The sequence below is a fragment of the Serinus canaria genome, chromosome 2 (genome assembly GCF_022539315.1).
Source record: "Serinus canaria isolate serCan28SL12 chromosome 2, serCan2020, whole genome shotgun sequence".
Classification (NCBI taxonomy): domain Eukaryota; kingdom Metazoa; phylum Chordata; class Aves; order Passeriformes; family Fringillidae; genus Serinus; species Serinus canaria.
In genome coordinates, this window is record NC_066315.1 from 125,899,071 (window position 1) to 125,923,265 (window position 24,195).

A 24,195-nucleotide genomic window follows, 5' to 3' on the forward strand; every position below is an offset into this window, starting at 1 on the left:
CATCAGCTGAGCAGCCCTGCTTATTTCAGCAGTGAACAATAGGTATAATAAAAGAAGAAAAGAAAAAAAGAAAGAAGCAGTAAAATAAGGATATAAAAGCATCTTCTGTAGCTGGGCTGAAGGACTGAAATGACAAATGAGTCATTAAGCAGTTCCTATTTGGACTGCCACAATTATTATTTTATATGAAAGAAGTACTAACCCCCCCATTATTAGTAAGAGCTATTGCTGCTCTTCAAACAAATAGGTTATCCTATACAATGCAGATGGAAAATTATTAAAGATAGATTTTCTTTAGAACTCGTTTTTGTTACTAAAATAGAGTTGGAGGGGTAAAATGAAATCCTAACACAAATAAGATTTATTGCTTAGATCTTTTGCATAGTTTCTGTCGAATACTGATTTTTAGAGTTCTCTCATCACTCTTTAAAAAGACAGACATATTTATTATCAAACACAAAAAATAGCAGTCAGAAATAGAAAAACTGTATCACATCAAAGAGGAAAAATGCTTTTGAACTGTGTTTCTTGAAGAGTTGTTTTATTTCTCACTAAATGTTTTCCATTAACATGAAACCAGCATTTTTGTATGCTTTATGAATGAAAAAAATGAAAATATATTCCGAGGTATTTATAGTAGATCAACCTAACTTCATAACTATTATTCTTTCTTTTTTTCCCTGCTGTGCAGTGCTGTTCCTTGATTATCTTGTTCTCCGGGCACCTGCTATTAAACATCACCATATTTTTTTGCCCACAACCACCTCAAAAGCAAGAGCCTGGTCATTTTTTTATTAGCTATATAAACTTTAAAAAACCTGTATTCTGCAGCCTTCTATCTTATTGATTCTTTTTTTTCCCCTCACTTGTACCCCTGTTTACTTCAGAAACAGTACAAAACCCCTTCCACTAGAACATTCCCATGTCCTCAACTTACACATTTATTGGAAAAAGTGATTCTTCGGAATGCTGACATCACATTCAGACAGTATAGTACTATATATATATATATATATATATATATATATATATACACACATATATATATAGCCTTTGCAAGCCATACTGAGCTCTCTATAGGTGATACTGGGAGAATTTACAGTATGAGACCACAAGTACATAAGTGAGAGGACCACATGACTTCTGTGTGGTAAACCTGAAAACAGAAGAGTATCTCTGACTGCTTACCCTGGAAGGTCTTACAGAGCCTCCCACTGCCTGCCATACACACTCCTGTTAGGACTGCAGAACCTGTGTTTGGTATGGACCAATTCCTTTATTTTTTTCTCTATAACTGTTAATCCCACCTTCTGCTTAGGCTCAATGTTTTCCAGCAATATTATTGCCTATCACTTCTCCTTAGAGATTTTTGTTTTACTAAACAAGAGGTAGTCAAAGTACAAGAGGGCTGAGTGGAAATAATTGACCTCTTCTGATTTTCAACATTCCTACAGAGAATCTCCATGTTCAAAATAAAGTTCATGAACAGAAGTTCCTCTACATTTTGCAACAGTGTTGCCTCTGGCAATTGCATGTATGTAAGCCACACAGAATTTGAGACCAGATTCTACTGAGGTAGGGCTGACAGATAAAAATTGGAAATTAGTGCAGTTCCTGAAAAAAAAAAAAAAATGGGGAGATAAAAGTCAGGAAATCCCTGATTTCAGAACCATCAGGCCTGGTTTAAATCTCAGTCCTCCCACTAAAACCCACCCTTCCAAAAAATTTATTTTGTCTTTGCTATCTAACTATTAAGGAGGCAAAGGACTTTTAAAAAATTATTTTTCACATTACAGAGAAAATTTTTTTTCAGAACAATACACTGGCATAAAACAATTCAGAAAACTGACTCTTGTCATCACATATTTTTCTGGGCAGAAGGCATGTGGGATATCTTTTCACTATTTCATCACACCAAAACCAAGACTTCCCTGGTCTAGAAAGGGAATGTTAAATCACAAAAAATCTCTGCTGATGTTCTGACACCCTTCAGACAGAAAAATAAAATGAGTATAGTCCCTTTGCTCAATTATGAAATGCTTAAAAACCCCTAAGTTTAAAGCTTTGCAGCTCAGATAGGGATAGAATGATCTGTTGCTGGAACACCAAAGGCCACTTCAGGAGGAGAGAAGACCTCTGAGGGGAGTTTTCCTTCTTGGTGATCTAACTGCAGCTTTCTAAGCCAGCTGGCCATTACATTTATTTTCCATCGGCTTTGACATGTCTGGTTTGCTTCCAAGGCTGCACACAGAACAGCCTGGTTATCATGGATCTGAAGACCTCATTATGAATGTGTAAAAAACCCAGATATGGTAACACAAACACCAGCAAGTGTTGGACAGCTGAGGAAATGTGCTGATGATTTTGATGCCCACGCTGATCTAAATGGACTAGAAGAGATTTAATTTCGAGTCACAGAATATTCTGAGTTGGAACAGACCCACCAAGATCATTAAGTCCAACTCTTAAGTATGGGGATGAAACCCCCAACCTTGGTGTTATCAGCACCCTGCTCTAACCAACTGAGGGAATCTATTACAGAGCCAGGCCTTTTATCCTCTCCTGAACATGCACAGCTTGCAAAAGGAAAAAAAAAGTTGTTATTCAACTGCCTTAAATTTATCTATCCTCCCAGGAATATTGCACTTACACCCTTGTAAACTCTTGCAGTTACTTATGTTAGTAACTCTCTTTAAAAAAAACTGTTGCTTGTAAAAAGAAAAAAATATTTAATAGCTTAATTTATCTCAAAAATGTGCAAAGATATAGCATAAATTGTTGACGCATTTTTCCTTTAGCGTAAGTGGACATGGGGAAAAAACGCAGAAAGAACAATTAGCATGAAAAGTTCCTAGAAAAAGTTGTAACAGATGGATTCAGTGACTGCTGAGGGTATATGTCAAAGAAACAAAGGGAACACAGAAAAATCACATTTCATGACATACAGCTTCCTCTTATGTTATCATGATCACGTGGGACACAGAAGACATAGGAAATGGGTTCTTCAGACTCAGTTTTCAGCTACTGGTCTGCTCTCCCAATCTTCTCTGGACAGGAGGCCTATAGCAGACCTAAATGTCATTTACAGAACTCAGGATTCTTTTAACACAGAAGAGGGCAAAGAAATAGTTATTTACATGAGGTGTAATAATGTTCACCTTGTCCCAGAGCAATTACTTCTTTCTTCTTTATCCTTCCAGGAGAAAGGAAAGATGGGGTAGAAGTTACAAGCTTCCTCTGTCAGAGGAAGCCACATCTTTAAACAGAGGGAGGCAATTTTCTCCTTTCTTTATGGTTGCTTGGGTCTCTTTCCATCTCCAGGTTCCTTTAGCATCTCTTAAGCACTCTGATGTTAGTTATTTGATCCCTGTTTCTTTTTATCATGTGTAACCCTCACAGACAGTGTGGCTTATGTGCTAGTGTACACAGGATTTTAAAGCTCATTAAGAGGAGAATGTGTGACACTGTGGTCTGACACTGCTCTTCCAAAGATATAAATCCTGATGTCTGGGTCTGTCTCTTGTAGCAAGGTTCAGGCAGATTAAATGACATCAGTTTCCTTATGTATATACCTATGACAGACTAATAAAAGCATATAAGAAAAATGCCATTTGGGACAGTGAGGGCATACTTTTGTCAAAGGTCTGCTGAAGTTTCCCAAGGCTAGAATAGTAAAAATGCATTGGCATCAAGCATTGTGTATTGTGGCTTGCTTTTGATACAAAGATCACTTTACCAAACACCTCACTTAAACCTGAACTGCTACATATGAGGAAGCCTCCTGAAGCAAGAACTTTTGGATCCATAACATGATTTACCACCATGATAACAACTTTACCACCACACCATAGTAATTTTTATGGCATGTGAAAGATCCATAGAAATCACTGGGGATGGTGGGCATTTGCCAAATGGGGTACTTAAAAAGAATGATCACATCTAGAATGTAGAAGTGGTACAGACTGGAGTCTCAGAAGGAACTATGAGACTGTGACAGAGTGATTGAAAGAGTGTCTGGAACAATGACTACCATTTTCCAACATTATATATACACATACACAAAAGGTTTCAATAAATGTCCTGTAAAATGCTACAGAAAGTGCAGAGATAATACTTTTACTCAGCATTATTATTGTTACAAGAACTTCTCTGATGACGCTTGTCAAGCATTTTGAACAGTGGCACATTTATATGCAATAATACAAAAATACAGGATGCAGACAGGACATCTGACCCCAACTGACCCAAAGAGATATTCCATGCCATTTAGTGTTATATTCGGCATATAAAGCCGGGAGAAGAAGAAGGTATGGGGGGACAGTCAGGGTTGTGGCAAGTTCCCAAGTCACTGTTATACAAGATGGAGCCTAGCATTCCTGGGCATGTCTAAACCAAGGGAAGTGGAGAATATCCTCTTAGCTCTCCTCATTTGCACAGCTTTTGCTTTACCTCTACAACTGCCTTTAGCCAAACCCACAAGTTTTCTCATTTTCACCCTTCCAACTCCCTGCCCCATCCTACCGAGGGAAAAGTGAGATGTGTCGGGCTCAGCTGCTTCCTCAGGGTAAGCCTAGTCAATTGCTTAACAAAATGCTAGGCTGACTAGCAAAATGAAATACAGCAAAACAGATTCTATAGTTAGGAAGGGACATCCCCCTAGATCTCTGTCCAAAAAGAGTAAAGTGAGGTAGGTTTGGATCTACTCATGCACATATTACTTTTCTGTCTTTGGATATGAGGATTTTGGGGTTAGGCATAGAAGTGTATGACTGCTATTGGGAACCCAATCAAGTATCAGGCACAGCAGGTAGAATCAATAACTATCAGGATACCTGTGGTTTACTCTGTACTGTAGCACAGATACCCCTTGCATAACACAAACAGCATCACAGAGTATACATCACTATAGTGACATGAGTATCTCATATATTTTAAAAGAAGCACTTAATTTGGTCCTTGGCTTAAGAAAGAAGCAATAACACTTCTAATGCCAATGAAGTGGCAGTGGTGCAATCTATCTCATACTCTCCTCATCCACATGGAAAGAAACTGCAAATAATTTGTCTTAGGAGCAGTTCAAGCAAAAAGGTTAGGTCAAAGTAACAACATTTATGCCTTGTTCCACTGGTGATTATTCAGATCACAATAAACAAATTTAGGAGAGAATAATTTCAAGTTGATGCAGAAACCATGTTCTCATTCTATATCGTGATGAAATACAGGGACACAGTCTCAAGCTGCATCAAGGGAAATACAAGTTGGATATTACGAAAAAGTTTTTTATGGAAAGAGTGATAAAGAACTGGAATGGTCTGGCCAGGGAGGTGGTGGAGTCACCATCCCTGAATGTTTAAAAAAAGACTGGATGTGGTACTTGGTGCCATGGTTTAGTTGAGGTGCTGGGGCATGGGTTGGACTTGATGATCTTGAAGGTCTCTTCCAACCTAGTGATTCTGTGAATTCTGCGAAAAATATTTCTAGTGATCTGGTATATATCTACCTGGTGGATATAGATAAGTTAAACATATTGATAACAATTTGCCAAATTTGTAAGTGGCTTAAATTTAGACACTACCTTGCAAATTTCTAGATACTTTATTGAAAGAATTCCTAATCAGGTTTCCCCATCTCAAATAGTTGTGTTACCTCAATTGCTATTTTTTTTCATTTTAATATTTTCAAAATAAATAAAATAAAATAAAATAAAATAAAATAAAATAAAATAAAATAAAATAAAATAAAATAAAATAAAATAAATAAAATAAAATAAAATAAAATAAAATAAAATAAAATAAAATAAAAGTCTTAATAACCTGAAGATAACTTTGCCAAGCACAATTGAAACATTTCTGGAAAATTATCAGCCACATTATCATCCTGCAAGAAATACTCCCCTGAATTACAGCTACCCTATAGTCTGCAGCACTCAAGCTACAGCACTGATAAGGATTAGCAAGAACTGATCCTGAGAGCAAAGAGCAAAGTAACATGAAGCACTTTAGCTGGTCACAGGAGATTCACAGCTTCAGACATTACCCCTCACACTTGAACTGAAGGCTTTGTAAGAGAAGTCCTCCAGGTGAAACCACAGGCACACAGAGGTCAGAGTAAAATTCCTGTTGTTTTCAATCAGGACACAATTTCACTGTAGGGATTTCATTGTTGCTAGTCTCACTGTATTTTCAATATCCTTTCTTCTGCTTAGAATAAATAAATTATGTTAAAAAGCAGAGAGAAAGAACCATATATTATAAATTATATGGTAATAACTGTATTTACATAAAGAACAAGTGAGGATCTGAAAAACTGCAATCCAGTAACTCTGCGTTCACTTTCAGAAGAGAAATCGTGAATACTTCATACAGCCTAGTGTATAAACTTTAAAATTCTGTGCAGCACAGAACAGCCAGATTAACTTCAATTCATTGAGAAAACACAAAAACAAAACCACCAACACTGTATGTATTGCTGATATGACAGAGATAAATTTTACACTATTAACATTTTATTTATATCAGTTTCAAGTCAGCTAATGCTGCATCACACAGTAGTTTCACCTACAAGGTCAGACATGAGAAAAGTTGTTCACAGAGATTAAGAAGTGGCTTTCAAAACAAGAATGGAGGGTGTCAGATCAAGAGAAAACATTTGACTCGTGTAGGAGTAATAAGCCCAGTAGGTATCAATAGCTTGATTTTGTTTACACAGTTTATACTGAAGGCAGTATTTCACAGGCTATCAGAGCAAGCAAACAGTATCAATGACATTCTGGGCTTTCTCCTTTTAAGATCCTGACTGGTTCTAGCTTTCCTAAACACAGCTCTCAATAGCATGCTTTACCAGATCAAGGCTAAAGTCCTCTGCTGTGTCCCAGGCTGAGGTTTATAAAGAGACATAGAAAGGAATAAAGCAGAGGGAGACTCTAAGCACCACTCTGAATGTGGTCTTAAAGGCTAATATTGCTACACCATTGCTACTACAGGAGTTCAGAGGGCTGCTAGCACATAAAACAAGCTGAAAATCCCAGCTCAGTTCCCAAAAATACAGTACAGATCAATTCTCAGTAGCATTCTTCCTTGACAGTCTTGGGAAGTACCAAACAGTGATGAACCTTGGAAAACTCTCTTGACTTACCTCATGTTCAGCAGAGGAGCCTCCAGGAATTAGTTTCTTCTTTTTCCTGAATCATATCCCAGGAATAAATTGTGTCACCAGCATACAACTATCCACGTGCCTCAAAGGGCATTTGGTTTTCCCAATAAAGGGTAACACATTTTCCAGCAAAATTTCGTCTACTGTGAGACTTTACCTGAAGATACAGTCCAGACAGTGAGGTGACAATGTAACATTTGCACCATCCACAATCTACAATCTAATGGAATTTATGGGGTAGTGCAAACATTCAAACGGCAGGGAAACGCTTCACTAGAGCCAGCTGTGTCATGATCTGAGGTAACAATGTTTCTGCTTCGGCTGATTCTATTCTTTCACCTCCACACTTGGGTGCTCCTATACTTAGAGAGATCCTTTGTGGGACTACAGCTAAAGAGCTGAATCTAACCCAATTAATACATTCAAAGTTCAATGCCTCTTTGCATTACCTCTTCTGCTTTTTCAAAAGTGAAAGACACACTATCCACTGCTTTTCTGACATATTACAGTCTGTTTCTCTTTGTCTTTTTGAAATTCATTCATTGCTGTCTCCTTTCTACCCAAGAATGTTTTCTTAATTGCAGGACAGAAATGGGGTGGCTGATTTAAAATACCCTATACTAAAAATATATATGGTTAAAATAAATTCCCCATCTGCACTCTTGAACAAGTAGAATCTCTATCAGCAGGTTTTCCAGAGGCCATCCTCTCACTTTCAACTCCTGATTCATGACATGAATTCAATCAGTATGGTAATTTTGAAGTTTCAGTTTATATTGTTGGCAGTCAACTGTCTTTAGTGTTGTGTCATCCTCCCTTCAACCAATATTCATTGAGTATGTATCAATCAATGTATTTTTCTCGTGAAAATATTACCTCAGCAGTCAGCTACTAAAGCAGTCCTGTCTTGTAAATTTCCTATATCTCAATCAGAGTGAAATAAAATAAAACAACAAAATAAAAAGGACCAAGCCACACAAGAGAACGGAGAATTATATTATCTAAATATTAATCTAAAAATTAGTTTGTATTATTTAAATACTAGTATCTATATTAAACTCCTTAGTTCAAAAATTAATGTTAGTTTATGACTAAAAGTACATGTCACTACTGATATTGGTACTTTCATATGATGCTTTTGAAGGTCTAATCCTAAACCTCTGTGACACTGGTCCTACCTCACTTACGACCCTATTTTTGGCTCTCATAAATGCTACAAAATACCAAATCAAGAGTACAAAGTCACACAGTTTAAAAGCAGTCAAATCTGTGTTTTCCTGTTTCTACTGGAGAAGTTGAGACACCTATAAAAATAAAAGCTAAATTTATAGGAGAGCTACCCAGTCCCTGCAGCTACAAAAAATAAGCATCTAAGTCCTACAATCAAACAGGCATTTCCTGCCATAGTGATGCACAAGGTCAGCCAGTTAGCTACTGTTAAATAGTTTAAAGGTGCTATGCAAATTGTGTAATGTTAACAGTCATCATATAATGAAAAACAGTGTTTGTCAGCAGTTAGAAGTACTTTGACCTTATGAAGTGACAGATTTTAACAGGAGCAAAAATAGCAGCGAATACAATTTTGAAGACAATCAAAACTGAAAAGAGGTATGAAGAAAGCAGTGTGGCTAGTGTTAGACAGCTTTCATGTTAAACTGTTGGAAAGCTTCTTAAAGACTTGGCTAACTGTATAAAATGAAAATATTCTGTTTCTTCTTTAACTGTGAATTTCCCATTCTCATTTCAAAAAGAAAAAAAAAAAGAAGTGAACCCAAGAGCTCAAAAAGAAGACAACCAAAATTATTCTAAAAGCCTTTTTTTATGATTTTCAAACAGATATGGTTGACTCTGTGGGCATTATTTACAATTTTCAGCATTGAATTAAATGTTGTTGGAAAAAAAACCACTTTCACACACAGTGACTGAAAAGTGTAAATGACAAAAGCAATGAAGCAGAAACTGTATTGATGCAATATAGCCCACATTTTTGGTCTAATATAATAGCTATAGGGTTCTTAAGGTAGATACACCAATGCAGAAGAATAAACTTTACAGCCAATGGCTGTCAGTAGAGCCATCAGCCTCTCTGGAGGAGGAAATTACTGTTAGACAAAGTACAGAACAAGGAAGGAATCCAGTCCATTATTGCTGATGAGTAAGGTTATACATTGTAAGGCCCCACATGAAATAGTTAAGATTCCATCTCAAGTTAACTTTTTCTTCTTTGAATGACACCACTACTGTTCTTTTCTAAAAGTGCTTCAAGAATAACACCCCTCTAATGATTTGAAACTTTCTTCTACTACAAGATTCGGCTTATGCATAGATAGTGCATCTCCATTTCTTTTTGTACTAATTTCACCCCTTACATATAGGTTAAGCCTATGGATTTTCACCCCAATACTTATCTTAAATATTTAATAAACATTCATATAAAATATATAATTTTTTTATATAAATTCCCAACCTGGAGAAGAGAAGGCTTTAGGGACCTTCTAGCAGCATTCTGATACATAAAGGGGCCTACAAGAAATCTGGAGAGGGGCTTTTGAGAAAAGTATGTAGCGACAGGACAAAGACTTTAAAATGAAAGAGGGCAGGTTTAAATTAGATGTCAGGGAGAACTTTTTCACTGTGGCAAAAAATGGCAGTGAGAGACTGGCACAGTTTGCTGAGAGAAGCTGTGGATGCCCCATTCCTGAAACCTTCCAAGGCCAGCTTGGATGACTTTGAGTAGCCTGGTCTAGTGGAAGGTGTCCCTGCTCATGGCAGGAGGGGATGGAACTAGATAATTGTAAAAGTCCAACCCAAATATTTCTGTGATTCTATGATATACATAATCTTAAATTACTAAGTTAAAATGTTTAGTAATTCAGTGCTTTGCAAATAGCTTGGAGTAAAACCTTGGATGCAATGAAATTAATGGCACAATCTCAACAATTCCATGAAGTTAGAGTCTCATCTAAGTTTCCCAATGAAGACCAAATATTTTACCAGGCTACTAAGTACACAAGTAAACAAATAACAGTTACAAAAAAGAAAATAAATTTAATATGGGTGGATTCTCTTCCTGTCTCTAGTTTCTTCTTATCACTGAAACATACATAGTATATGAACTCCAAAAAAAAAAAGAAAGCAGGAAGGAAAATTATATTCTCCATTTCTATATAACCCTGAAGAGGCTCTTGACTTCTTTCAACAACTCTATGAATTCTTTGTTTCAAATTTTAAAAAGTAACCACTTTTTTTTTCATTAGTTACTTCACCAAACACCATTACACAACTTTCAACACACGTTTAGCTATTTTATTTCTAAAAACAAGTTAAAACCTATAAAACCCTCAGACCGCAGGACATTTAACTTTAAAAGTCCCTTTTTCCTTTTCTATCTATCAGGATAAAGCTAACAGGCATGATGAAGTTCTCTATTGTATTACTGGAAACGGGACATGAGAAAAGCAGTAATTGCTTTAGGCTCCCCAGTCTGTTATCACTCGTAATTTTTAAAAAACATCACAGAATGTATTGTTCCAACGTTTTAAAAGCTTAGTTTCACCTTAAAAATCATTTCCTCTGGTGCTGAAAATTTAGATATGGAAGGGAATATTCATAAAGACATTTTAATGAAACAGAATTTTTATTTTGAGCAAAGTTAGAGAAAGAATATACTTCTATAGAATCCAAAACTTTTGATCCAAATTAAATTAATATCACCTCCTCAGGAAGATCTTGTATATAGAAAAATTCTCTAATATCTTGGTGGAAACGGCATCTAAGCAACTAATCTAAGAAGAACAATGATTATATCTTTATCTGACTGCTAGGAAAAAGACTAAATTCTCTCAACAGTCAGGAGAAATGATGGAATTTTTCACAAAGGATCTAAAATACTGTCTTATCTCTAAATGAGCCTGTGAGTGCCAAACAAGAGTAGAGCTATATATTACAAAGGAAGCTCTTCTGGATTAAAAGATTGCAGATATGTCACTCTTTCTTCACAAAGGCAGACTTAAAAATCCACAGCAGATCTAGTCTCTCTCTAGTTACATGATACCAGAAAGCTCATTTACATAGTATATCAGGTAGCATACTCAAGTATTTCAAATTTTGGATTTAAAAATGAGAAAAATAAGCAAATTTATAAATACAAGCTGGTCAGTTACACCCTTAATCTGACAGAGTTAAAATTACTGTTTTGAAGACCTAAAGAAAGTGGTATAAATAAATCAATGAAATTACATACCTGCCTATGATGAGATCTAAATTCTGGTATTTACATAGAAATGAAAATTTTTGTTGACTTAATCCCCATTTTGCTTTACGTAACAAAAGTACTTGAAAACAAGATAATTATTCTTGAAGGCCAAGAGCTCTTAGCCAAAGAAATTATTAAAATGTCATTTTCATTTTTATCTTCTTGGGGATTGTCTGTCAGGCAATAGACACTTAGTGAGCTTATTCTTATAAAATATATTTTCTTATTAGATATTTTTTATAAAAATGCTTAACATTCCATTTTCTCCCCTCAAGCTGTTTAGATGTTTATAAGTTTAGGACAGAAAGCCTTTAAAACCACTTTAGGTAAGGCACGAAATAACAGTCAGAAGCAGTAAATTTATAAAACCTGCCGCAAGTGTTTGCTCTGAGTTAGGTAACATGTTTTACATGGATTTGAACAGGCTCAGGCCCGATCTTGTTACAGCTGAAGGCAAAACTGCCTTGTTACAGTAAAGAAATGTGTTCTTTAAATCCCTAACTAAATACTTAGAATAGGTGAGATCCTTAGATGTGAGGTAGTGTTAACCTTTTACACCAAGGGATGAATCTATTTAATCGTGTGCAGAGCATCAAAGTGACAGGGTAAAAACAGTAGTGACATAAGGATGGAATTCTATTCTTGGTTTTGTCAGGAGTATAGGCGTCTGGTGTGATCTAGAGATGAACTACATTAACCAGGGGATGGGAAATATATCACTGGATTTTTTAGGAGGCCCATGATTTTCTGGAACAGTATCTAGGGACCAAGCAAGTCAGACCACAGGGCCTAAACAGCACCAGGTCCCTACACGAGTGTAATGAATCCTACCACTGCAGAGGGAAGGGGTTCAACCCCAAATCATGACATTGGAATGCCACTGTCTACCCTGGTGAGCCCTACAGGTCTCATCACTCTCCAGCATCATTTAAAACTAGAAACAGGTTTTTATTACCTAGATAGAAGTGTCTAGAATCATATGAGCTGACTTAGAACATAGAGACTGGCTTCCTGTTGCTAGCCTAAAGAGGAAACTTTTGTTGGTCCCATGTGATTTCTGCCAGCCTTGTGCACATCTTGGCCAAGGACACCTTAAGGGGTGCTTGATACCCACATGTGAGCAACTTAATCACACTTCTGGTCAATACCAACAAGAGAATTCAGAAAAATACTTCAAGTCACTCTGAAAAAGTCATAAGATGAACAGACGGTACAGGAACCTTGAGGAAAAATATTCAGTTTCTACTTCTATCATACTTAACATATCATCACAGCAAATCTTATTTATCTTATGCCCTTCCCATTAATTTCTTAACACCCAGGGGTATGTGAGCAGTATGGCCGCCTGTTAGTGGTGCCTAATACAAAACATTAAATGCATGGAGCATTGCATCTTTTATTGTATGTCATAAAAATGCACAAATACTCAAATACAAAAGAAGGAGCTTCGGTACTGTGATGAAAAGGAAACATGAATGTTTGTGGAACAATTTACTTGTTTAAGACGACATTCACTCAAAACCAGAACAATTTTAAACTGTGCATACTGTGGCATTTACATTCCCATCCAAAATTGATTTAACTGTTAAGACTTTTAAATTTATTTAAAATCATTTTGAGTATGTTTGGGTAACAAAAATTATCTTATTCAAACTTTCATTCTGAAAGAGACTGTGATCCTCTTTATCTCCAGTTATCTAATGACATCCTTCACCTAATCCTAACAGTGTTGTCTACCAAGTTTTGGTACTCATATTTTAAAAGACCAAACCAAAACCAAACCAACCAACCAACCAAACAAACAAACAACAAACAACAAACCAAAACCCAAAAAAAACCTAAAAAAACAATCACAAAAAATCAAAACCAATGTTCAAACTGTTATAGACATGTCTTTAATCTCTTCTACTCTGGCACTTTCTTTTGAACACATTCACTTCTAGAACCATTTTACAGATTATTAAATTGAAATGCTGTATTTATATTTTATGATACCTCTCTACTACATTTTATGAGAAAAAGTAACAGTCCCAAGATAAAGGAATGATGAAGATATATTCACGGCTCTTTTACACTGCTTTTCTTCTATTGCTCTTGATATGTAGCCTGGAAACACTCTTCACTTTGTTCAATGCACACTTGTGCAAGCTAGGTTACAAAGATGGGTAAACTGCAGGATCCATCATAATGGAACTGGACACACAACCTGGATCCTCAGCTCCCCCAGCAAAATGCCTTAGTCACTTACATCACACCCTCTTCCCTACACATTTGAAAATAGATGGAATAGAGAAAATTATAATAAAGACCTTTCCAAAGCTGGCATTTCATGTACAAGTAATGAAGGATAGAAGTATCAGAGCTCGGCACTTCATAAGCAACAAGAAAAACCAAACACTAGTATACTATCCTGGGTTGGTTTGAAGTTTCTTTAATTATTTCATTTTTCTAAATACATAAAAGCTATGAGAGCAAAAAAAAAAAAAAAAAAAAAAAACCTCACATTCCAAGACCAAAATCATGCAGTACAGTTAACAATATATTTCTATTACTTCTCATAACAATAACAATAATACATTTTGTTGCACAAAAGATCATTTCTTTCACTTGCAATTAAACACAAAACACAACACAGACAGATACAATCTGTCAATTTCCCTGCAAAGACAGTGGGTCAAAGCAATTTCCTACAAGAGCATCACACAACCAATGTCTGAGGTAAAAACGTGACAGGATCATCACCTTCAGATCGACATGCCATACAAAAAGAAAGCAATTTCCTCTGTTGTACATTTTGTAAATATCCACCAATACATTTAAATAAAGTAACTTCCTCCCATTGAAAGGGAAGCTTGTTTTTCTGTTTTACTATCTATGTTTCAAAGAAATTGATAATTTTCTTTCTGCCTTTCAGCTGGTAATTTTCTAAGAAATTAAGTCTTCCCCTTGCCAACATCTATTTCATATCTGTAAGTGAATTTGTGATCACATCCCAGCAAAAAATGAACAGTAGCAATGAAACAAAACAACTTCTTCCCTATAATATCAAGAGAAAAAAAATACTAAAGACTAGATTTTCTGAGGTTAGTATTTCTTTTCTAAATATCTACACAGCTTTGAAACCAGTTCAATTGTTTCCTAAAAGAGAAAAAACACACAACACAATCTTCATATATTACAAGTATGTCACATGAGTAAGAAAATCTGATGAAAATTGATATAGATTGGTCTTACAGCAGTTACTTTTTTCCCCCTAACTGTGTCATAATATGATGAGTACTTGTGAGTTAATACAATCAGAAGCTCAAAGAAGAGGGCATCAGTCACAGAGGGACATTTTTTCCTCATAATCATAGAATGGGTCAGGTTAGAAGGTACCACAGCGGGTAGTCTCGTCCAACCTCCCTGCTCAAGCAGGGGCATCCCAGTGCACATGGCACCAGATTGTATCCAGATGGTTCTTGAATATCTCCAGTGAGGAAGACTCCATATGCTGTTCGAGTAAGAGTAAAGTTCTTCCTCATATTCACATGGAACTTCCTGTGTTCCAGTTTCTGCCCATTGCCTCTTGTACTGTTGCTCAGCACCACTGAGCAGAGCCTGGCTCCATCCTCCTGAGACCCTCCCTCCAGATACTGATAGATATTGATGGGATCCCCTCTCAGTCATCTCTTCTCAAGGCTGAGAAGGCCCAGATCCCTCAGCCTGTCCTTGTAGGAGAGATATTCTTGTACTGAGGAGGCCAAACTGGACACAGCTCTCCAGATGAGGCCTCACTAGGGCTGAGTAGAGCAACAATATCACCTCCCTCAACCTGCTGGCAATTCTCCTCCTGGCACCCCAGGCTACCTTTGTCTCGGCCACAAGGACACACTCCTGGCTCATGGATGGCTTGTTGTCCACCAGGACTCCCAGGTCCTTCTCCGCAGAGCTGTTTTTCCAGCAGGTCATCCCCAGTCTGTACTGGTCCACAGGATTGTTCCTCTCCAGGTGCAGGACCCTGCCTTTGCCTCTGTTGAATTTCAGATGGTTCTTCTCTACCCATCTCTCCAGCCTGCCGAGGTCATTCTGAAGGGCTCTCAGCACTCTGGGCTATCGGCCGCTCCTCCCAGCTTTGTGTTGTTGGGGCACTTGCTGAGGGGGCCTCCGCCCCTTCACCCAAGTTATTGGTGAATAGGTTAAATGATACTGGGCTCAGTACTGAACCTTGGGAGACACCACCAGTGACAGGCCTCTAACTAGACCTTGTGCCACTGATTACAGCCCTCTGGGATCTGCTGTTCAGCCAGTTCCCACACCACCTCTCTGTCCACTCACACAGTTCACGCTTCCTGAGTTCGTCTGTGAGGATGTTGACAACAAGCTTTGAAAGCCTTGTTGAAGTCAAGGTAGACAATATCCACTGCTCTCCCCCTCATCTGTCCAGGCAGTTGTATCATCATAGAAGGCAATAAGGTTGGTCAAGCATGATTTACCCTTAGTAAACCCATGCTGTCTACTGCTGATAACATTCTTATCATCTATGTGAACAGAGATGGCCTCTTTTCCAAAGCACTGAGCCAACCAGAATAGAGGCAATCCTACCAAGTGGTAGGAGCAGAAACATAAATCTACTTCCACCCTGGCCACAGAGTGTAGATGCTCTTTTAAAATGCAGACATAAGAAATTTTCTTCAATTTTCATTACAAAAACATCCTCTACAAATACTCCATAACCCGACAGTCTCATTCCACACTGCTATTCCACACAAGGGTTAATCCTGATATGATTCATAATGAATTAATAAAGAAAGAAAAATATTTTCATCAACAATCACAAAGCACTTGTTGAATAATATGCTTTATGCTTTTTTCAACACATAATAAAAACTGCTGTTGTTCTACAGAGAGAAAGCATCAAGTGACTTTAATGTTCTTCTTATTGCTTCACCTGCACATCTCCTAGCACAGCAGTTTTAACTCTAGAATGTGAAATCCCTTTCCCAATGACTGGGTTCAAGCTTTAATCTTCAATACTTGAGATTGGATTGCCTAATATTAAGCCCTGAAATCAACGGGACATAAGTCTCCTAGCACCCTGAAGCCTTGATCTTGAAATAAACAGGAGTTTCTAAACATGGCAAAAATACCTGAACAAGCCCCTAAGTCAATTATGTGCTGTAATACCTCAAAAGTTATGCTAGAATTATCATTATTATTACAGCTGAACTCCTCAGCTGGTATAAACCAGATGTTAATAAGCAAGGAAACATTGTACCAACAGTTTTGGTTAATAAGTAAAACTACAGAAATATTTTTTCCTTCATCTGTAATTTATGTCAAATTTAATTCATCACAGAAATAAAGTGTTGCCACTTAATTGCTCTTAGTGCACAGCAAAGATGCTTACAATGAATGATGATAAGCAGGAACATGAATGAACAGTTGCCAGGCAACCAATAAATAAAGGTTCCAAATAGCATGACCTCCCTTTAAAGGATAAAGCTCTAATCATAATTATTTTTCAAATCCATTTCAGTGCCAGCTAAAATCATGTTTGCAGCACTAATCCTGGCATTCCTCATACAGAATGAAACCAAATCTGTCATTTGACATATCACAGATAACAAATTAAACAGACTCAACCTGCTCCTTCAGATTATGGTCAACAGTGCATTTTGAGGATGGCAAAAAGGTTAGACAATAAACTGGAATCTGAAATAGAGAGCTGAGATTTAAGCAATGTAAATAGGGTAATTAAAATAATTTTTTAAAGTTACGTTGTTTCCTAAGGATCTTCGAACAGTATCAACACAATATCCTCCAATGTTTAATATCATAAAATGATCATTCCATAAAGTACAAGAATGAGACAGAGTTTAAAATACTAAAAACAGATGCAGTTTGAAATGCTTTAAAATCTATATAAGACCACATTCTATCTTTATAAACTCTTACAACACAGTCTTGCTGAGTGCATAAGCAGAGCTGAGGTGCCTAGAGCAAGCACTGACCTTTTAGATGGATTCAAATAAAACTGACAAAGAACAGCATAAATCTTAAACTAGTTAAAGAACACAGTATATCCACTTTGAAGAAACAATGAATGGTTATGCAGAAGTTTTACATTATGCCTTCCAAATAATGCAATTGGGTTTGTTCAAGGTTTACTGGTTGGCCAATAAATATTTCATTTATTTTAGTGAGCTCTCATGTAAGAAAACATTAGGAATACTTGTTTTTGCAGTTTTATCTTGCACTACATAAGGTGATTACATAAATCTCTTTAACCATTTTATTTCTTTTCTTTAGTAGTATTGAGATTCACTAACAGCTGTGATGCATAAACACTAAACTGACAAAAATTTACAACAGGAAAACAAGTTGAACTACAATAAAAAACAAATATGTTTTGTACCTAAAGTATAAAATAGTATGTCAGCAGTAAAGCCATAAGAACAGGCACCATTCTTCCAACAAATCTTTGAAAAATACAGGCAACAGAATCCATGAACTTCCCTGCAATGTCAGTAGCACAAAATAATCTCACACTTTACAGTAGTAAATGCACTATAACAACTAAGTAGTATTTTTTCACATGTTTCTTCATATCAAATGAAAACCAGTTCATTATATAGTAGATAATCTCTTTCTTTGAGAGAAAAGCATTCTGTTGCCTTCCATCAGACACGTAATTTTCCAATTATTTTCCTTATCTAGATATATCTGCTCACCAGAGACATTTATAGGAGCTATTCTGTGTATCTATAAGCAAACAGGAAATATACCACATTATATCTGAGTTTTCCTTGACTAATATTTCACCCACTAATCATCTTCATCACCTGATTCAGTAACTCCTCTCCATCTTTGTAATAATTTCAGTTTGAACTCCTTGTTCTAATGAAAGTCCAGTTCATTTCATTGATATCCTATGCAAGAATGAGATTCAGAATTTAAGTAATTGAGAATCATGCATACTGACTGTAATTTAAAACAGTGCAGAAGATCCTCTAAATTCCTGTTAGGACACATGGCACTATTGATAGCAAAACCACATTAATTGCTTTTCCATGGTTTTCAGCTTGCATTTTAATGAACTATAAAAGAACTGTGTTGTGCCTATAAACCTCACTACCAAGACTACTAGTTCAAAAGTGTGTAAAGGTGTTTTGGAGGATTTATTCCCCTCCCAAGTGTTTATTCCTTTTCAGATGCCAGCTGAAGAATGAAACTGGTCTGGTTTTAAGCCTAAAAGACTAAGAGCTTATGGAATAAAAGGTCATGCCTTATCATTCAGCAGGAGCTGGAGGCTAATTGTGAAGTTTATTAACAATGAAAACAATGGGGTTCTCAGAAACTTATTACCATGGAGGAAACTGATGTTATTTTTCTGAAGTTTGGATTTCACTGTGTTTTGTTCCACAACATGCAATTTAACTACCCTACTTTTGAAAATGGGAGATGACTGTATTGTTTTAAAGATCTGCTCACACTAAAATAAGAATAATTCTAAGACCTCCCCTAGGGATTCAAGTCTATACATTTAGCAATAGAAGGAAGAAAACAGCATGACTGCCAGCTTGAGGAGAGAGAGGATGAGGCATGTTTTCTCTGAAGTGTTTCCCACATTACAGACACAGTCAATGAAACTAGGTGCAATTCTAAAAACACTTTCCTCGACAGGGCTCAGGCAGATACCAATCCAAGTAAGAGTTAGCAGCTTTATGTTCCAGAGATCAACCCTATTCTAGATGCATGCTAAACCTGCCTTCTGTTTAAGATATTTTTGTTTCAATAACCATTTGTCCCATAACAAAATGGTAATATTTGTTTTCATTATTTTTAATATTATATATTAAATAGGTAATTAAATATAAACTTATTATTCAAATACATACAAAAGCTAATGGATGACATTAGAAGATAAATTTGTAGAACAATACCAGCTCAAACAGTGCAATATTGTTTGGTTTAGGAAAGGAAATATATATATATAGGTATACACACTAGATGCATTTACAGATACTTGTGAAAGACCATCTATAGACACTCCCAGTAACACACAAAGGAATTATATTTGAGCTACACAAAATTTTAATACTATAGTGAGGAGCCCAGTAGGGGAAAGAAGGTAGTCTGCTGCTCTATCACTTTTTAGTAACAATTAGCCTCTATGTGTTTGATTCAGTCTTATATCTTGAATGTTCCTTTTGTAACTGTTATTCCATTCAATACCATTCACTGATGGACATCTTCCCCTGCTAGTGTACAGTAATAGTTGAAAATAGCAGCAAAACTCAACATTGATGACATAGTCTTTCAGTAATATACTTGATGAAGTCACTGCTTTGGACCAATAGTTCAGCTCTAAAAGAGGGAGCTAAAAGTGTAGTCCTTAGTTTTTGTCATAATGTCAGAAACAAAGTCTCACAAAAATGCTACTGATAACCAATGAACTTTGAAAATTAATGCTAAGAACCTTCCTTCCTAAATGACTAAGTGATTCATAAATTTCATCATGATTTCTTAAACTACCAGTTATAAACATCTATCATGAAGCTTTAGCACAAAACTGTCATCAATACAAAGTGCAAGTTTGCCCCTCTCATGTACATTACTCCATGATCTGCAACCTATTCTGTTGTGGCTAGTACAGGAAATACTGTATTCATTCACACATTTCAGGATAGACAGCTGAATTCAGCTATCATTGGAAGCTTGAGGAATTCCTCCATTCAGTTCTTTGGCTTAAAGAAATTTTACGGAGACAACCAAACAACAAGGAACAGAAATTTTCATACAAGCTTGTAAATTTCAGCTTTGTGTTTTACTTTTAAAAGGAAATATTATTATTTAATGTCTTTGAGCTACAGTAGTATCTCTCTTAAGAACCGCCCTGGCTCAATTACTGCAACAAACAAACCAAAAAATTCAACAAGACTGCACAGATTTTACTTATCAATCAGGAAAGTGGATTAAACAAGACAGAACAAGAGGAAATAAATAATCTCCTCATTTTATAATGTTCAACAGGTATTATCTGTATTTTATTTAAAGACAAGAAAGAATGAAAAGTAAATCTGCTTTACAACCATCCTAAGCAAATTTTTTCAGCGACATTTCATTGAACTAGATGTCCACTACTTCTTTCCTGAAGCCTCCTTTGCATATTTATTCTTACTGTCATAAGAAATCTTTGTTAGATTTTCACAATTTACTCTGAAGTACAGCTGCTTTATGCACTTGTGCTGACATGCAGAGTTTTACAGCACAATACATACTTGCTGTTGCCAAGTCCTTTGCCTCAAATTTCCCATGCTTTTAGCTTTTGCTGTTCCCAGCAAAAAGAAAATTGAATTTTCAGCACTATCCAAACAATATGAACACAGCAACGGCTGTTCTGAGGCAAATGTGAAGTTCATTTAGGCCAGGACCATGTCACTAGCAGTGGTCAAAGGCAGTGACCCAGGAAAAAGGACCATATTAGGACAACTCTCAAATAATACAGCAATCCCCTGGAACACTCTTCTGGCTCCCAGCAATGCGTGGCTCAAAGACTTAAATGTGAAAAGACTGGAAGCATTGGTATATGATAATACTCTGCTTTCAGCAGGGCTGGAAAGAAGAGCAGAAGACTGCATACTTCAAAAAGGAGAAATATGTGCCCTCGTCACACATACATGCCACTTCATTCTATCCAACAGTGTTTCTTGCTCCTGCTATTGCCTTTACCCTCAAGATGTGCTGTTTTCCATACGGAAGAGGCGGCAAAAATGGAAGTGTTTCCCTTCTTTCCTCAGAAAACCTCCTCCTGACTGGAGCTGGCCTCCTGTTCATATTCCACTTGACTAAACCAATCTTTTTATCTTCCCACACTAGCTCCATCTGCCGCCCGTCTCTCCAGCAGAGCCAGATGCCAGCAAAGCAGACTGCTGTGGGAGGAGAAAGTTCTGTCGCTGGAATTTCATCCCTATACTCTGCAGGGGGCCAGCCTGTGAAGCATGGGGAGGATGCAGAGAGCAACTTCCTCTCTTCCACGCTCCTTCCCCTGCTCATCAGTAAAGAAGGCAGCTGAGGACATGAGCAGACAGATAAAAGACCAATGTGTGCTCTTAAATATGCAGTTTTAATATTCATATAGCAGAAGTCTCACAGTTGTACTCCAGACTTGAGCATGGTACACACCAGATAAACATGTGAGCAGACATGAGTCCTGCTCCAAAGACCTCACAATCCAACAGAAGCAGAGATGCACATTTGTGATAAGGATCAAATGAGTGAACTACAGCACAGATGACAGAGAAAAAAGGCTCGGCTTTATATTCAAGAGAGACTTTTAATGATGGAGTAAAAAGACAATACTTTCTGGAGAGATGGAAGTCAAAGAAGGAATCAATGGATGAGTGCTGTTAAGCCGAGAGAATTGCAAAGGAAACTGCCTGTAGAGAAGGAAAGAGTAGGATGAAAAAAGACTTAGAGAAAGAAAATGTGGGTTCTTTATACACTTGATGTGATCTTGCATGAATCAGAGGGAGAAGACATACAGGTAAGAACTTCAGATAAACAGTCTAGTAACAGAGGAGGATCTGCATGAGCAATCTTGTCAGAGAAAGAAGCACGAATGTATGTCACTGAGTGAGAACAAGAGCTGATATAAAATAAGCAAGTGTGCATATGTGTGAGACAGGGACACAGACTTCATTTATCTGGGAGGAAGTATCATGGGAACCCAGGAGACTAAAGAGAGTATAAAACAAAAAAGGCTGGTGAATGGGTGCAGCAGAAAGTTTTGAGTGGGGTTGGCAGGACAGAAGAAAGTGAAGGTACAGAGAGACCTAGGAGAATACCAGAATTATGTATAAGAGCTTGAAAGAGCACATATAAATTACAGAGACATAGCAAGAAAAATCAATAAGTTGAATTGACAAGGAAAAGAAGGAAATAGACAGATGTGTCTATTTCCTTCCTTTCCATTGCTGCAGAGTAAGGGACCACAGCAGAACAAATGGAGTGACATGATAGAGAAAAAGAAGCAAAGAACATATGCAAAGATGATAAAAGTCAGTAAAGAAACATTAGTTAAGTGAAAGCATTATGTAAAAACTCCTAAAAAAAACGGTGTGTGTAGACAAAGGTGACTGGAAATGGATGGTCACTCTAAGTGTAAGCTCTTAGGGTTTGCCCCATCTTGGTATCCCCACATTTAAATCTTCATTTTCTCTCGGAAAAAAATGCTGTTTCCTTGTCTTCCACAGTCTTCCACACCCCCTAACTTCCGAGCTGTAGTTGCACCTCTATGCCATTTGTTTCACTATTTCTAGTGGCAACTCTTTTTCTTACGTCTACATGGGAAAAAGCTCTTAATTTTTTTTTTCAGATACTCTACCACAAAGAAACGTGCCAAAAATCTCAAGTTTCCTTCCTCCTGTCCCCATAACGCTCTTTCATTCATTCTTCTTCGGAAAAAAAAAAAAAAAAAAAAAAAAAAAAACCAAACCAAACCAAAAAAGGCTGGGAAAACTCAGCAATACGGTGGTATCTTAAGTCCAAGACATTCAGCGAACCTTTCCTGAGCTGCATGTACATACTGCGCCCCAGCTTTCCTCCGTGCCCGGGTGAGGGTTTCCCGTCTCCCGCGGGCTGCGCTCCAGCGCCCGGCATCGCGCTGCCAGGATAACGGGATCTCCGGCTGAAACGCATCCATCAGGCGGGGCAGCGCGGGGAGGGGAGCTAGCTACCGGCTGCTGGAAGGAAAGCCTACACAGACGTATGCCCTGGCTGCTGGAAGACATGGCTGGCTGGCTGGCTATTTGATTTGATTTGAGGGACATAAAAAAAGGGAAGGGAGGAAAGGGAGAGGGGGAAGCACACACGCTCGCACACGCATCCGGCTGATCTTACCTCCACATTGAAATACTGCTCCGCTTTGCACACTGTGGCACATAAAATCCAAATGAAGGTTTGCAAGAAAAACACCCTGGATTGAGAAACGAAATCCAACCGGCTTCCAGTGCTGGATGCGAGTACGATCATAGTGAACTGTGCTTCAGCGGGTGGAAGACCTCTCTTTCTCTCTCTTTGCCTTAAACAAATGCACAAAACAAACCAGCCTCCCCCGTGTCGGTGAAGAGCCCGTAGCGCAGGTTCACCCACAGCCGGGGAGGAGGAGGAGGAGGAAGAGGAGGAGGAGGAGGAGCAGACACTTCACAGCACAGGCGGCGGCGCGGCAGGGTCAGCTCTCGCTCATCCTCACCACCAGCCCCGTAGAGAGGGAATGTGGCGTACGAGTACAGGCGCTGCTCCTGCACGACTCCTCTCTGCCCAGCAGCAGCAGCCGCCTCCCCGTGTCCTCCCTCCGCTCCCGCCTCCTCCGCCTCTCCTGCCTCCTCCCCTTCAGCCTCCGCCTCCTCCCGGGGTAGGCGGGCCGGCTCCGCTCGGCTCCGCTCGGCTCTGCTCTCTGCCGTGGCTCGGCCCGGCCCGGTCCAGCTCGGCACGGCTCGGCTCGGCTCGGCTCCCTGCCCTGCCCTGCCCTGCCCTGCCCTGCCCTGCCCTGCCCTGCCCTGCCCTGCCCTGCCCCCCGCCGTTCCCCTCCACTCCAGAATGTTCAGCCGAAACCTTCATGGCCCCGCCCCATAGGCGGCCTGAAGGCGACGGCCCCACCAGGCGGCCCCGGCGCGCCAGCGCTGCACGGCCGCGCTCAGTGGGCCGCGGCCCGGAGCCTCCGTGGGCGGCTGCTGGGACCCGCGGCCCGGGAGCAGGCGGTGGCCTTTCCCCACGGCCCCGTCCCCAGGAGCCGAACGAGTGCC

General features: G+C 38.3%; 1 protein-coding gene across 1 annotated transcript in view; it reads right to left on the reverse strand.

The window, feature by feature from the left end:
* MMP16 (matrix metallopeptidase 16) overlaps positions 1-23,859 on the reverse strand; it is a 164,398-nt gene extending 140,539 nt beyond the window's left edge. Inside the window, exon 1 of the mRNA XM_050971846.1 lies at positions 23,291-23,859. Coding sequence (XP_050827803.1) covers positions 23,291-23,422 — 132 coding nt within the window. The 5' untranslated portion in view covers positions 23,423-23,859. The remainder of the gene's footprint in view (positions 1-23,290) is intronic.
* Between the last annotated feature and the right edge of the window lie 336 nt (positions 23,860-24,195).